Genomic DNA, 16047 nt, shown 5'->3' with positions numbered 1-16047 from the left:
TACTTTAGAGGTAATTTCAGGTGATTTGAAATGCCATCAAATTCTAAACCCCTTTCAACATTTTTTTAAATATATTTTTTAGTTGTCGTGAACACAATACCTTTGTTTAATTTATTTATTTATATGTGGTGCTGAGGATCATACCCAGGGCCTTGCACGTGCTAGGCAAGTGCTCTACCACTGAGCCACAATCCCAGCCCCTCAACATTTATTTCTAATTAACGTAAAACATTATGAGGAGGTAGAGGGTGAAGTGAGGAAAAGAAGGTTGTTTATAAAGGAAGTAGGAGAAGGTAGAGAGATGAGTGTGAAGATGAAACAGTAAGAATAAGCTTTTCTCAAGAAGTGGAGAAAATACAGACAATAGAAAGCAAGGGATAATGAATGTTAGGTGACTTAAAAGAAGCAGAGGATCAGCCAGACACAGTGGTACACTTGTAATCCCAGAGATTTAGGAGGTGGGAGGCTGAGGCAAATTTGAGTCCAGCCTGGACAATGTAGCGAGATCCTATCTCAAGACTATAAAGGGTTGGGGGTGTAGCTCAGTGATAGAGCAAATCCCCAGTACAAAAACAAACAAAAACCAGAATCATGGACAAAATGGAACTTAGTGTGTGAGGAGTAGGAAATTTGAGCGTGGTTGGTGGTCAGGTCAGGTGGTGATTCAACAAAAGATAGCAACACATTACAGTCACTTGGTCATTGTGTGTGGTTTGGTCCACTAGGGTAGAAGGATCTTCATGTTGATCACCACAGCTCACCACTTCTTTATTCCCTCTGCAGTTCTGAAACAATTGGAAGAACTGCTAAGTGACATGAAAGCTGATGTGACTCGACTCCCAGCTACCATTGCCCGAATTCCCCCAGTTGCTGTGAGGTTACAGATGTCAGAACGTAACATTCTCAGCCGCCTGGCAAATCGGGCACCAGAACCTCCCCCACAGCAGGTAGGAAAATTTCTACCCTACCAGCTCTTCTCACAGAACCATTCTGGAAATTTTAACTTTAGTCTTTGTTCCTACCTTTACTTCTGGGCTGTCAGTGAGTTCCCTTGCTATATGGTGGATTCAAATTCTGACTCTTGGCTCTCTTTCACTATAGGTAGCCCAGCAACAGTGAAGATCTGGATTGAGGATACCACCTCCACCGCTGAGCAGTGACCTTCCTCACTTTCTCTTGTCCCAGCTTCTCCCTTGGGGGCCTGAGAGACTCTTGACCTTCTGCCCATCTTCATGTTGTAAAGGAACAGCCCCCATGTACTGGGGGAGGGGAGGGAGTGAGGGGCAGTGGTGCCCTTCCTGCTGGAGAGACAAGCAGCAGTAGCGCCGGCGCCATCTGCAGGGAGCTGGCTGGCTGGCCTTCTTTTGGACCCTGGCTTCTTCCCACTGTGACGTCTGTTACACACAAACTGTTGTGGGTTCCTGCCAGGCTTGAAGAAAATGATCTGAATTTCTTCCTCCTTTTGGTTTTATTTTGTTGGTTTATTTTTGAGTTTTCTTTTCTCCCTTTTTTGGGGTATTCAGAGTGGGCCGGGCCCCTGGGCGAGACACAGCTACCTCTGTTGGCATCTTTTTAATACCAGGAACCCAGCGGCTCCAGCCACTGAGCGGCTAAAATAAAGTGGAAAAAAAAAAAAAAAAAAAAAAGGAAAAAGAACCAAAAGCATAAAAAAACCACAGCAAATTTCTTCATGAAAATCGAAAATAAAAGTTTCCTTGTATTTTAGTGCTCTGGTTCAGTGTGGGTGTAGGTGCAGGTAGAAGATACAAGAGTGTGTCCATATGGTAGGAGGCCCAGGAACTATGTAGTTGAAAAGTAAGGGTTGCTTCATCCCTGAAGAGCCTTGGGTGTGTGTGTGTGTGTGTGTGTGTGTCCGTGTCCGTCCATCCGTCCTTGTGCCCCCTATGCTCAGAACCAAGAATAACCACCTGTAGAAATCGAGGCTGTAAATCTGCTTGCACCACTTCATGGCTCTTTGACCTTGAGCAGGTGGTTTTAACTTCCCTGGGCCAAGATTTTGTATCTGTAAATATACCTACCTTATAGAGTGTGAAGATACAACTAATAAGGTGCTTGGAATGGCATTAAAAAAAAAAATGCAGGGGATTGAACCCAGTGCCTCCTGCATGCTATGCAAGTGGCTCTACTCCTGAGCTATATTACCCCAGCATTAAAAATTTCTAAAACGTAGAATACTCGTTAATTTGAAGGAAGGCTTAGTAGATTTTTTTTTTTTTTCATGTTAAGTGACACGTGGCTGAAGTCTCCTCCCTGACCTGATGTGAACCCAGGCTGAGGGTTAAGTCTTCCTGGGACGGGGAATCCTGGCGTGCACAAGGAAAAGGGCTTCCTAGTCAAAGGGTTGAGAGTTGGAAGAAAGTGGCATGGGATTCCATAATCTTGAGGCTGGATGTAGGGCAAAGGATGGCAGGGTGGGCTCACTGTTGGTTGTTCCCTGGTTTGAGGGGAAGGGTCCGCTTTCAGGGAGTCAGCTTTTCCGAATGCAATCCGGCATGTAGCAAAAAACCAAAAAGGTGAGGGAGAGGATGTCACGCCGGGAACTGTCAAGTAACCCTATGCGTGGGGGAAACCGACGACACCAGTCGGCCAGTCCGCACGTTCCCAGGCACCGGTTCCGGTGCTTTGGCCGGAAGAGGCGGAGCCGCGCAAATACCCCGCGCGCCTGCGTGAGACGCTTCCGCAGCTGGTGGATAAGAACGCCTACCCGGGTGCACGTGGAGCGGCGCAGCGCTGCGAGGTTGCGTTTTGGGCTTGAACCTACCTCTCAGTAAACCAAAGCTTCAGGTTCTTTTCCTGTAGGTGAATTTCTTGTAGGAATTCGGGGAACGAAGGGTGGATTTTCCGACATGAACGTGGGCTGGGTCCTGGGGAGAGAGCGCAGGGTCGGGGGCTGGTAAGGGGTGATTTGTTGCGGCCTGGAGGAGGCCGTCGGAATGCCCTTACCCACTCTCGCATCGCCAGGCCTATGTCCCTGATCGTTTTTCATTGTGCGTAATTCCGCCTTCTTCCTTTTTTGTTCAGTACCATGGGGCGCAAGTTGGATCCTACGAAGGAGAAGCGTGGTCCAGGCCGAAAGGCTAGAAAACAAAAAGGTGCTGAGACAGAACTGGTCAGGTTCTTGCCTGAAGGTAAGTGTCATAGACCCCTGGTTCCCCGGCTTTTGAATTATTCTGTATTTTAATCCTGTTTCCTTGTAAATCTGCATTCATTCTCTGTTCGGGTCCGACATTCTTGTATGAGTTATTAGGAAATATACGAACGGAACACTGTCATCAGTGTTTAGAAGATGCAACAGGGGTACAAGTACTCACACAAGGAGAGGTGTTGTTTAACATTGTGAAAGTTCAGAGGAAGCGGGATCTTCTGAATAATTTAGGTTTTTGTTAAGTGGATTTTGAAAAATAGGTAACATAGCTGGGTGGCTCAGGCCTGTAATCCCAGTGACTCAAGAAGCTGAGACAGGAAGATTGTAAATGTGAGGTCAGTCTCAGCTACTTAGACCTGTCTCAAAATAAAAATAAATTAAAAGGACTGGGGATGTGGCTCCTGGGTAAAGAGCCTCAGGGTTCAATTCCCAGTACCCCCCCACCCCCCCCCAAAAAAAAAAATTTTTAGCAAGTGGGAGTTGGGGAGGGGAATGACCCAGTCATTGAATTGCCTGATGGAAGGGACAGAAATGGGAAAGCATGGGTGATTCTGACTTGTTGAGTAGTCTCTATTATGGAGGACTGGTGGAAGAGACTGCTGCACAGGTAATTTCTGTCATCTCTTAGGTAAAAGATGGAGTATATTGAGGTATTAACAAATTCTAGGCACTACTCTGAACTCTTTGGATACACTGTATCAATTCATTATCTTAAAGTCCTGTGAGAGAGGCACTGTTAAAGAAGTGCATGCTGAGAAATTAAGTGATTTCCATACTGAAATTTGCCTTTTAAATCTTGGGAGAATATGTAAAAAGAAAAAAAGCATTAACGAAGTTAAAAGGCACCTTAGTTGGTAACTGAATAAGCTGAGAGTAAAGAATAGGGCAGAAGAAAAGATAAATTTTGAACCATCAGGATGGTGATGTGATGCTGTTATTGAAACCTGAAGGAAGGCCCAGTTTAGATTTGGTTACTGAATGATCACATGATGCTTCATTTCCCATCACTTTTTGTGTTTGTGTTTGTGTGGTGGTGGGGTTGAAATCAATGGTGTGTGCTAAGCACATACTTTACCGCTGAATTGTACTTTTAGCTCCTCATTTACATCTTTTATCCAGTGCCTAGGAAAGTTCTATAAAGTGAGTTAAGCTATTTTATTTACTTATTTATCTTGCCATGCTGAGGATCTAACCTAGCACTTCTAACATGCTAAGTATGTGTGCTATTCATGGAGCCACACACCCAGCCATCTCCTTAGTGTACTAATCTTTTATGCTTTTAGTTTTGCTCCCATTTCTTTCTTTTTTTCTATAACCCTCTATTTGCCTTTTTTTAACAGCTGGTGATGAAAATTCCAAGAGGCTGTCTAGTCGTGCTCGAAAGAGGTAAGTATAGATGTCCAAACTTACAGAGATTAAATTGGGGCTGCTCGTCTTTAGCCATTTGGAATAGGTTGAGGAAGAGGGCTAATTGTAAACAGTTAAATTTCCCTGTAATGGGAGGTGGTAGAGTCTGGAGATGTTTCCATTTACTTACTTGTTATATCTTTTCAGAGCAGCCAAGAGGAGGTTTGGGTCTGTTGAAGTCCTTAAGGCTTATAAGTCTTCTGGGGCCAAACCATTGTCTGGAAAGCTACCAAAAGGTCAGTGAAAATAGAAGTTTGGTGCCATATCAAGAGTCTTCAAGGTCTTTGGTTGAGAGGTACTTGCAGAGCATTTTTGGAATGAGAGGAATAGCCAAAAGACATTCTGTGGGTAAAAAGTACCGAGTTTGGGATGTGGGCAGGGGAGTGTGGTTGCCATTAGACCAGGATTCTTTAAACCCTTGGGCATCTTTGCAGGAGTGGTCCAGACACCTGATAAGAAGGGTGCTCAGTCCTTATTTAATGTTGGTCAAGGCAAGAAACGCCTAGCACCAGACCATAGTAGTGACGAGGAAGAGGATGAGGAAGACTCTGAAGAAGATGGTGTTGTGAACCAGGGGAACCTCTGGGACTCTGAGGACAGTGATACTGATATGGTAGATGACTATGGAGCTGACTCCAACTCAGAGGATGAAGGTAAAAAGGTGAGATTCACTTTTTTTTCCTGTGTATTCAGAAAAAAAGCTTTACCTTTCAGTTTCTTTCCAGATTCTTGAGAGTGTTCTTCAGTGACAAGGACAACCTGACTAAAGGGATGTAGTGCTCCTTAGATTCTAGTTTCCCTCCTGCTTTATGTTCTCTCTCAATGCATGCACAAGTTTGAAAGAGTTGTAAGACAGAGTTTTTCTTTTTTTTTTTTTTTTAAGGTACCAGGGATTGAACTCGGGCACTCGACCACTGAGAGACAGGGTCTCACTGAATTGCTTAGTGCCTTGCTTTTGCTGAGGCTGGCTTTGAACTTGTTGATCATGTTGCCTCAGCCTCTCAAGCTGCTGGGATTACAGACGCGTGCCACTGCACCCAGCCTACAGAGCATTTTTTAAAAATGAGAATGTTCATTGCTGGTGAGCATGCACCATTTATGGGACTAGACATGCACATACTTTTTAAATTTATTTTTATTTCTTTAGTTGTATTTGAACATGATACCTTTATCTTATTTGCTTATTTTTATGTGGTGCCGAGGGTGGAACCCAGTGCCTCACATTCTACCGCTGAGCCACAACCCCAGCCCTATACATAAATTTCTTTTTTGTTTTTTTCCCAAATGGAATATTTTATTAACATGGTAGTTGTCTTTGTAACATGGTGCACACACACACACTCTCACACTTAGAATGATCTTCCTGGGAAAAAGAGGCTAAGGGGAAAATGAAAAATAAAAAAATTCCTGTTTTCATTATTGTAGGCAGTTATGTCCACATCACTTACAAAGCTATTGCCAAATCTGTCCAAGGAAGCAGAGTTTGGAAGGGGGAGGTCTTGGGATAAATTCCACAGTGGCATAGCAGAGCTCTCAATATGAGAAAGCTGACATAATGTGGACTTTTGCTGTGAATTTTCTCTTTGCAAAATATGGGAAGAAGTTTATCAATGGGCAGAAAATAAGAGAAGGCAGTGTGAAGTAGGCTTTTGCAGTCAATTTTCCTCACAGTATTGTGCAGGGTCATCAAGAAAATGTAATCTTTCTCAGGAACCAGTTTCAGAACTTTTCCAATTGCAATGGTCTTACCCTCATCTCTTAAAGTAAAACGACCCATTTGAGGGAAGTCTTTAAAGGTCTCAAGGCAGACGGTTTCTGCTGTCCTTAAGCGGGCAATGCATATTTGATCTTGTTTCACAAAACAGGGTTGGGTCTTACTTTTTTTTTTTTTGATTTTTTTTGTTGTTTGCCAAGCAGATTAAGGTTGTTATTTCGACTTCCTCAATACAGGTATGAATATGCAGCACCGCATTATACCCTGGGCAGATGATGGATTTGTGCTTTATAATCACTATCTGGGTGTCAAATGCCGTGCATACATTTTTAATAAAACAATTTTTACCTGAGAATTTTAAAACGTTTCTTTGAGGCTGGGTACGGTGGTGTATGCCCGTAGTTTCAGAGGCAAGAGGATCACTTAGATCCAGTAGTTAGAAACCAGCCTGGTTAACATAATGAGACTCTGTCTCAGTATTTAAAAAAAAAAGTTTCTTCTGACCTAGTACTTCCCTGTTTTAAAAAGTTCTAAAAAAAAAAAAAAAAAATACTCCAAATGTAGGCAAAGGTTTTTTTTTTTTTTAATATTTTTTAGCTATACATGGACACAATATCTTTACTTTGTTTATTCATTTTTATGTGGTGCTGAGGATCGAACTCAGTGCCTCACATGTGCAAGGAAAGCGCTCTACCACTGAACCACAACTCCAGCCCTTGCAAAGGTTTTTTTTATGAGGTGCAAGAAGTTAAGGGCTGGGGATGTGGCTCAAGCTGTAGCGCGCTCGCCTGGCATGTGTGAGTCCCTGGTTCTATCCTCAGCACTACGTACAAACAAAGATGTTGTGTCTGCCGAAAACTAAAAAATAAATATTAAAAAAAAATTCTCTCTCTCTCTCTTTTAAAAAAAAAAAGAAGTTAACTTACACAATTAGTATATATTAGAAAAACTTGATAGAGAATTGTTAGAATAAAAAAGAGAGGCCTTTGCATTCTATCCCACAGCCCTCTTTTGTCTGTAGTTATCAGGTTTGTAAGTACCACGTGGATCACAATGCCCCAAACTCTGGAAACTTCTAAAATATTCAGTGGATTATGGTTTATGCATATGATTAATTAGTGGTTATGTCTATGAATATACTTATGATCTAACTAAATTTAAAAAATAAATTTGAAAATGCATTGTGATTTGAGCTATGTGAAAAATGTAGAGTAAATCTGGAAGAAAATATGGCAAAATGGTACCCAAGGGTAGTTTTTGTTCCTGTTTATACACATGGCTATTTATTTACTAGGGATGGAACCCCGGGGTGCTTAACCACTGAGCCACATCCCCTGCCCTTTTTTTTTTTTGAGATAGGGTTGCTTAGGGCCTCGTTAAGTTATTGAGGCTGGTTTTGAACTTGCTATCCATCCAGCCTCAGCCTCCCAAGTTGCTGGGATTACATGTGTGTGCCAACTTCAAATTTTTTCTTAATCAAAAAGAGAAACACATGGGGCTGGGGCTGTACCTCACTTGCTCAACATATGTGAGGCACTGGGTTCAATCCTCAGTGTCACATAAAAATAAATAAATGAGGGGCTGGGATGTGGCTCAAGTGGTAGCGCACTCGCCTGGCATGCATGTGGCCCGGGTTTGATCCTCAGCACCACATACAAACAAAGATGTTGTGTCCACCGAAAACTAAAAAATAAATATAAAATAAATAAATGAAAAAAGGTATGTGTCCATCTACAACCAAAAAAAAAAAAAAATTTTTTTTAAGGGAAATAAACAAAAGTAGAAAGAAAAGTGTAATGAGCCCTTTTAATTTGTTGTTTAAAATGACTCATGTCAAATCTGTCATCCATTCTTTTTTTTTTTTAAAGAGAGAAGAGAGATGATTTTTTAATATTTTTCAGTTTTCGATGGACACAACATCTTTATTTTATGTGGTGGTGCTGAGGATCGAACCCAGCACCACGCGCATACCACGCTACCACTTGAGCCACATCCCCAGCCTTGTCCATCCATTATTTACGTTCCTACCTCCTTCCCTCTTCGTTCTTTCTTTCCAAGCACTATTGCACTGATCTATACCCAGCCCCTATGTTAAATCTTATTCTTCAGCCTGTATATTTGTTTCTGAGAGCAAATGTTAGGTTTACATTTTTTTTTAATATGTATTTTTTTAGTTGTAGGTGAACATAATACCTTTATTTTATTTTTATATGGTGCTGAGGATCAAACCTAGTGTCTCACACGTGCCAGGTGAGCACTCTACCACAGAGTCCCAGCCCCAACTCTGGGTTTATATTTAGTTAAAAGGAAAATAACATGGGATGTTGGAAGAGGTGGTATGGGCTTGTGTTACCAGCTCCTCATCTCTCTTTTTAGTTGCTGCCCATTGAAAGAGCTGCTCAGAAGCAGAAGCCTCAGGAAGCTGCTGATGGGTGAGTTTTGGAAACTGTTAGGATGGAGGATAGGCAGCAGCTGGGGTGGAGGAGGCTATGAGGAAGGAGGAGGTGTCTGTTTTGGTCTCTGAATCACTGTTTTTGGACTTCTTTCTAGGGGCCAGTGGAGTGAGGAGACTGATGAAGAGGAAGTGTCCCCTCTATCAGGCCCCACAAAGGATGAGGAGGCAGATGGGGGCCTGAAAATCAATGTGGATGGGGAAGAGCCATTTGTGCTGCCCCCTGCTGGGGAGATGGAGCAGGATATCCTTCCAGTGCTGGGTGAGGGTAGGAGGAAGGTGCTTGGGAGAGGGGGGTTTTCCCAGCCCTAGGACTTCATGAAGCAGTTCCTTAACAGGCCCACATGCCCATGCTCCAGACTTGCAACGAGTTCACAAGCGGATTCAGGATATAGTGGGAGTGTTGCGGGATTTTGGAGCTCAGCGGGAAGAAGGTCGGTCTCGTTCTGAATATCTGAATCGGCTTCAGAAGGATCTGGCCACGTATTACTCCTATGGAGACTTCCTTCTTGGCAAGCTCATGAAACTCTTCCCTCTGTCTGAGGTGCTGAGACAATCTAATGCCTCTTCTCTCTTTTTTTTTTTTTTTAACCTTCTTACCTTGTGTGAACAGGACATTTGGGGAGATGTCCTGTTTGCTCTCTTGGTCTGTTTCTTGGCTAGCCTTAGTCCTTAAGATATATCTTGTCTTCCAACCTAGCTGATAGAGTTTTTAGAAGCTAATGAGGTGCCTCGGCCCATCACCCTCCGGACCAATACCTTGAAAACCCGGCGTAGAGACCTTGCTCAGGTGAGGGTTTGTATATCTCAGGAAGGGACCAACCTTTGCTAATTGTGGGGCTTCCCTATTGCATCCTGACTGGGTGGATTCTTTGGATCAAAGTGTATCTTTTTTTTTTTTTTTTTTTTTGTGGTGCTGGGGATTGAACCCAAGGCAAGGCAAGCACTGTACCAACTGAGCTATCTCCCCAGCCCAGGACCTAAGTGTATCTTAATGTAAACACAATCCCAGGAAGCAAACCTAGTGACTGTCTGACAGGCTGAGGGCCTGGACCTCTGAAGTGGAGAATTCATCCTTCTAAACTCTCTCCCTGTGACTCAGATGAGATATCTGCATCAGGGTAAATGATTGCCTTCTAAGGAAATCGGAAGAAGATTATTGAGAAGCTGAAGAAACATACTTGTCCTCAGAAAAAGGCATACATACACATTGATATTAATTGTTCATGTATTTGTTGTAGTATTGGAAATTGAAACCAGGGACACTTGATCACTGAGCCACATTTCCAGTCTTTTTTATTTATTTTGGGACAGGGTCTTGCTAAGTTGCCGAGGCAGGTCTCAAACTTGTGACCTCCTGCCTTGGCCTTCTGAGGTGCAGGTATAATAGACATGTGCCACCATGCTTGTTCCTTTTTTATTTTGAGACAAGGTACCACTAAGTTGACCAAGCTGGCCTTGAACTTGCTATCCTTCTGCCCTAGCCTCTTAGGTAGCTGGGATTACAAGTATTCACCACTGCATGTGGTATAAAATGTTTTAAACTATTTCCAAGGATTTGGAGATCCCAGATTAAAGCCTCCTGTATTAAAGCTTGGTCTCGTGAATTGTGTGTCTCCTGGTGGAAAGATAACCCAGTAACTATCTTTAATATTCTGTAAACAGTAATATTAAATTTTAGTGTGGGAAGGGTCTACACCTCTTGGAAAATCAGAGTCCACTTCTCAGAAGTAAAGGAACAGGAGATAATAGTCTGCTACATTGGGATGGAGTTCAGACCTTGAGTTAGGAGCCTGAGGTTAAGAAAAAAGTGCAGGGGGACCTGGGTTTGGCTCAGCGGTGGAGCGCTTGCCTAGCACGTGTGAGGCCCTGGGTTTGATCCTCAGCACCACATAAAATTAAATAAAATAAAGGTATATATATAAAAAACAATGCAGGGGCCAGAATTAGCCTAGTGGTAGAGCACTTGCCTAGCATGTACAAGGTCATTCTTTATCACTCTAAAAACAAAAAAATAAAAGAAAAATGGGCATCATGGGATAGGATGAGGGGAAGAAGCTACCCTGTGAGTCTTTGTTGGCTCTCACGAATGAGCATTATAGGAATTGTGCCATGAACCTATTGGTAGGACCAGGTTTTCATATTTCTCTTTTCTGAGTAGAGTAGCCTGTGAAGTCTTCAAATATTCATCCTTTTTATCTTTAGGCTCTGATCAATCGTGGGGTTAACTTGGATCCCTTGGGCAAGTGGTCAAAGACTGGACTCGTTATATATGATTCTTCAGTGCCCATTGGTAGGTGTCCCCTGCCCAATAGCCCTTCTGCTCTTGTCCTTGTCCCAGCATATCACAAGATGGTCCTCCTCCACAGGGGCTACTCCTGAATACCTGGCTGGACACTACATGTTGCAGGGAGCCTCCAGCATGTTGCCTGTCATGGCCTTGGCGCCGCAGGAACATGAGCGGATCTTGGACATGTGTTGTGCCCCTGGAGGAAAGACCAGCTACATAGGTATGAGAATGGTAGTTTGGGATGAGCTTTATCTAATTCTTTTGAAAGTAGGATTGGTGATTTACCTAGTGCTCATGGAACTCAGTGTAGAGGCAGCTAGCAGAGGTGAGAAGCAGTTTCTGGAGTTGACTTGGGCCCCGGTGTCAGTTGTGCCACTTAAAACCCATCTGACTTAGGGCAAGCTTTTGATTCTCTAGCTATTCATAAAATGATTTTTAATTGTGCTTGGGTTGGCCATTATATTATCCTTGTGTTGCAAAGGTTGACATGATGCATTTTGAAGTCCTCAGCACAGTATTTAGTGTGTAGAAAGCAGTCACAACCATTAGATTGAGCTATATCATGTAACAGAAGTAATTTAGTCTGTAGGGACAGAAAGATGTCCAGTAAAAGAGGAAAACTGTATTGGTAGACTTCCTCGCCACCAGAAGCCAGTACAGGTTGGGTAGAGCTATCTGGTAGGCAATTGGGAACTGTTCTTGTTGGGAGGGGGGTTTGCCTTGAAGTAGTGAGATTTCACCTGTGGGTTTCTAGTCTAGAGGGTGGGTACCAAGTGTGGAAGCAAAGGAGCTGGCTCCTCAGCACTGGGGTCCTCTCTTCTATAGCCCAACTGATGAAAAACACTGGTGTGATCCTTGCCAATGATGCCAATGCTGTGCGACTAAAGAGTGTTGTGGGTAACCTACACCGGCTGGGAGTCACTAACACCATCATTAGCCACTATGATGGACGCCAGTTCCCCAAGGTGGGATTCTCCTTCTGTGTGTCTTTCCTGAGGCTTCTAATTTACCTTCCTCTTCTTGACAATGTTTAGACCCATCCTTGGGAAATAAATGGTACACTGCAAGTTGCAAAATACATCTAATTTACTCCCTCTTTTGTCTAGGTGGTCGGGGGCTTTGACAGAGTATTGCTGGATGCTCCCTGTAGTGGCACTGGGGTCATCTCTAAGGATCCAGCTGTGAAGACTAACAAGGTGAGAAGTTGGGTAATTTTAGAGAGGAGTACAATGTCAAGGAGCACCCTAGGGCAGGTAGTATCTCATTTTTCTTGATAGCCTTATGAAATTCGCTCAACCCTGGCTCTTTTTGGGACAGGATGAGAAGGACATCCTGCGCTGTGCTCACCTTCAGAAAGAGTTACTCCTGAGTGCTATTGACTCTGTCAATGCCACTTCTAAGACAGGAGGCTACCTCGTCTACTGCACCTGTTCTATTATGGTGAGGTCTCTGCTGTGGCAGAGCAAGGGAGGGCAAGGGCTGGGAGTTTGTATGGCTCTAAGAGCTCCCTTCAGCTCCAGCTCTGTTTATTCCTTCTTGCTGACTTTCTGTCTTCCCCACACGTCCAGGTGGAAGAGAATGAGTGGGTAGTAGACTATGCCCTGAAAAAGAGAAATGTGAGGCTTGTGCCCACCGGCCTGGACTTTGGCCAGGAAGGTTTTACCCGTTTTCGAGAAAGGCGTTTCCATCCCACTCTGCGTTCCACCCGACGATTTTACCCTCATACCCACAATATGGATGGTTTCTTTATTGCCAAGTTCAAGAAATTCTCTAATTCTATCCCTCAGTCCCAAACAGGTAAATGATCGGTTCTTTGTCCAGTTCTTTCCTGCTTTTGCTTTTTCTACCTTTCTGGAAGCCTTCTGGTGTGACTGTAGGGAAGGGAAAGATTGAGGCTTGCTTATCTCAGTCTTTGCATGCTTGGATTTGGAACCACATTTTGATGGGCTTTGGTGTTCACATAGATGGGGAACTTTTCCTTTATTCTACCAAGTGGCTACAGTGGTTCAGCACTAATGCATTCCAGTTTCAGGTTGTGGTTTTTCTTTTTTTCTTGGCCCAAGGTTGACTTGTGTTAATGTATCTCTGCTGCTCTAGCACTTTCAGCACTGGTTTGGCACAGGACTCTACGGAACTATCAGCATTTCTCTGAGCCTATCCCACTAATTGCAGATTGTTTCCTCAGCCATCTGGAGGAGGCTGCCTGCATCTCAAGGGGAAGGGTGGGGTTTTATTTTTGAAACAGGCTTGAGAGCTCTTCATGCTGGGATATAACCCTGAGTTTATTTGGAAGACAGAAGAGCTTCTTCGAATAAAAACTGATTTGAATTGATATCCACTACACCCCCAGACCTCTTTTTTTTTTTTTTTAATCCTTTTAAATAATGCCTCTTGCCAGGCAAGGTGGCACATATCTGTAATCCCAGCAATTTGGAGGCTGAGGTAGGAGGATCACAAGTTTGAAGCCAGACTTGGAAATTTAGCAAGGCCCTAAGCAATTTAGTGAGACACTGTCTCAAAATAAAAAAGACTAGGGATCTGGCTCAGTGGTTAAGCACTCCTGGGTTCAATTCCCAGTGCCCAAACCAAAAATAAATAAATAAAGTCTTTTGCAAAACTCTCATCAGAATGTCAACATAGTCTGGCATGGTGGTACAATCTTGTACTCCCAGTGAGTTCGAAGGCTGAGACAGGAAGATCCTGAGTTTGAGGCTAGCCTTGGCAACTTAGTGAGACCCTGCCTCAAAGTAAAAAGCAAGGTTGCCGGGTGCAGTGGTGCACACCTTTAATCCCAGGGGCTTGGTCGGAGGATTGTAAATTCAAAGCCACCTTCAATAGCTTAGTGAGACCCTGTCTCAAAAATAAAAAGGACTGGGATATATAGCTCAGTTGGTAAAATGCTTGCCTTGTGTATATATATATATATATGTACAAGGTCCTGGGTTCAATCCCCAGTACTGAAAAATAGGGGTGGTTGTAGCGTTGGGATGTGGCTCAGTGGTTAATAACAACTTTTGTTGTAACTTAAGTGTATTTTTAATATGTCTTTGTTTCTGTCTTACTAGCTTGTTTCTTGTTGTGGGTGTAGCTTATTTTCTGCCATTTCATCGAAATCCACATTGATAATTTTTTTTTTTTTCTGGGATTAAAAAAGCCTAGGGCTTCTGGTTTATGAATCTGGAGATCCTGGGACTCATCACCACATCGGGATGTCTTGTTACCTGCTGCCCTCAAGGGGGCACAGCTTGTTATAAAAAATCTTTAGCCTAAGGATAGGCTTCTCTTTTTTTTTTTTTCTTTTTAAAAATATTTATTTTTTAGTTGTAAGTGGATACAGTACCTTTATTTTATTTATTTATTTTTATGTAGTGCTGAGAATCGAACCCAGTGCCTCACACATTCCCAGCAAGTGCGCTACCGCTGAGCCATAGCCCCAGCCCTTTTTTAAAATTATTTATTTTTTAGTTGTAGGTGGATACAATACTTTTATTTTATTTATTTTTATGTGGTGCTGAGGATTGAACCCAGGGCCTCGTACGTGCTAGGTGAGCGCTCTCCCATTGAGTCACAACCCCACCCCCTAGGATAGGTTTTTCTTAATACAAGGTTCATGTAGAATTTGAGTAAGAATGATGTGAATCTAGGTAGTCAGTTCTTAGGCACCATCCCTAACTGTGGCTCCATTGACCAAGAATTGGCAATCACTGTTTTAATAACTTGTTCTTATTTTTATTTTATTTTTGGCATTAGGGGTTGAAACCAGGGGTTCAACCACTGAATCCCAGACCTTTTTTTTCCCCCTGAATTTTGAGGTGAGCTCTGGCTAAATTGCTTAGGGGTAAGTTGCTGGGCTGGCATTAAACTTGCAATCCTGCCTTATCCTCCGGAGCTGCTGAGATAACTGGCATGTGCCACCATGCCCATCTCTACTCTACTTCTTTCTTTCTTTCTTTTTTTTTTTAAATATTTTCTTTAGGTGTAGATGGACACAACACAATGCCTTTATTTTTATGTGGTTCTGAGGATCGAACCCACGTCCTGCCCATGTGAGGCGAGTACTATACCTCTGAGCCACAATCCCAGCCCTACTCTTTACTTCTTAAATGACCAATATCATTTAAGATGAGGCCCATTTTCTCAACTTGTCTGTTTAATTTTAACCCCAGGAAATTCTGCAACAGCCACTCCTACAGACCTAGACTTGCCTGACCCAAAGAGTCAGGTCACTCCCAAGTCTGAGAACAACAGCCAACCAGCCAAGAAAGCCAAAAGGGCTGCAAAGGCAAAGCAGTTCCAGAAACGGCAGCATCCCAAGAATGCCTCTGTACAAAAAATGAATGGCATCACCAAAGGCAGAGTCTCAGAAGTGTCCACTGTACCTTCTGTCACAAAGGCCCAAGCTTCCTCCAGGCTCCCAGATAGCCCTCAGCCTGCTGGAAAAGTTGAAGTGATCAGGAAACCAAAGGTGATTGGGAGGCTAAGGCAACAGGCACCTAAATTGCACTCCTCTAAGAAAGCTGCCTTCCTGAAGCAAAATGCCCCTCCCAAAAGCATGGACACCGAATCACCTGTTGCGCTGTCCCTTTCTCAGACTCAGGCTATCCCCAGGCTTAAGGACACTGATCAGCCCCTTGGAAAAGTAAAAGGGGCTGAGAAGGTAAAGCAGCCTTTCAAGAAAGCTACCTTTCAGAAGGAGAATGGCACCCCCAAGGGATCTCAGATCCCCACTGTGACTCCCCTCAATTCTGTCCAGCCCCCACCAGCAAAGAAGAGGAAAACTGTGCCTAAGGGCAATAGCCAGCCACTGCTGGCTTAGGTGGATGTTGAAGACTGGACTGGGCTTGGCTCACTGGCATTGCCAGAGGTTGGAACTGTTTGTCTACAAGGATGCTTGCACGTTGTGCAATTTTTGTGCATACACATGAAATTTAATATACATTTTACCACCTCTGACTCCGGTTGCCTTTTTTGTGTGTGTGTTTTTGAGGGGACTGGTTATGGCAGCTGGAGGGAGGGTG

At 43.4% G+C, this 16047-nt stretch overlaps 2 protein-coding genes across 17 annotated transcripts in view; both read left to right on the top strand.

Moving 5' to 3' along the window:
• The window catches only part of Chd4 (chromodomain helicase DNA binding protein 4), a 30588-nt gene extending 28863 nt beyond the window's left edge, over positions 1-1725 (top strand). For all 15 annotated transcript variants that reach the window (XM_076854061.1, XM_076854057.1, XM_076854055.1 and 12 more), the window contains 2 exons: positions 784-947; positions 1102-1725. In XM_076854061.1, coding sequence (XP_076710176.1) covers positions 784-947; positions 1102-1119 — 182 coding nt within the window. In that variant the 3' untranslated portion in view covers positions 1120-1725. The remainder of the gene's footprint in view (positions 1-783; positions 948-1101) is intronic.
• A 984-nt stretch (positions 1726-2709) lies between these two features.
• On the top strand, positions 2710-15950 carry Nop2 (NOP2 nucleolar protein). 2 transcript variants are annotated; one of them, XM_076852583.1, is made up of 17 exons: positions 2710-2816; positions 3043-3149; positions 4507-4552; positions 4721-4809; positions 5008-5234; positions 8664-8719; positions 8838-8985; positions 9086-9283; positions 9440-9529; positions 10945-11032; positions 11109-11249; positions 11855-11994; positions 12136-12225; positions 12347-12469; positions 12598-12826; positions 15006-15080; positions 15196-15276. In XM_076852583.1, exons 2-16 carry the CDS (start codon positions 3047-3049, stop codon positions 15077-15079), a joined length of 1842 nt encoding a protein of 613 aa, XP_076708698.1. In that variant the 5' UTR covers positions 2710-2816; positions 3043-3046; the 3' UTR covers position 15080; positions 15196-15276. The 2 variants fall into 2 exon arrangements, with proteins under 2 accessions (XP_076708698.1, XP_076708697.1); XM_076852582.1 differs by lacking the exon at positions 15006-15080 and having other exon boundaries at positions 15196-15950.
• Positions 15951-16047: the final 97 nt, after the last annotated feature.

The sequence above is a fragment of the Callospermophilus lateralis genome, chromosome 4 (assembly GCF_048772815.1).
Source record: "Callospermophilus lateralis isolate mCalLat2 chromosome 4, mCalLat2.hap1, whole genome shotgun sequence".
Taxonomy (NCBI): domain Eukaryota; kingdom Metazoa; phylum Chordata; class Mammalia; order Rodentia; family Sciuridae; genus Callospermophilus; species Callospermophilus lateralis.
The sequence above is the reverse complement of the archived record's forward strand: the minus strand, read 5'-3'. Positions and strand labels throughout refer to the sequence as shown.

Excerpts from the sequence above, each read along its gene's own strand:
- Nop2 (XM_076852582.1), top strand. The coding sequence starts at position 3,047 with ATGGGGCGCAAGTTGGATCCTACGAAGGAGAAGCGTGGTCCAGGCCGA. Across the intron at positions 9,530-10,944 it reads GGCGTAGAGACCTTGCTCAG|GCTCTGATCAATCGTGGGGT; the intron begins GTGAGGGTTTGT and ends TTTTATCTTTAG. Across the intron at positions 12,226-12,346 it reads CAGCTGTGAAGACTAACAAG|GATGAGAAGGACATCCTGCG; the intron begins GTGAGAAGTTGG and ends TTTTTGGGACAG.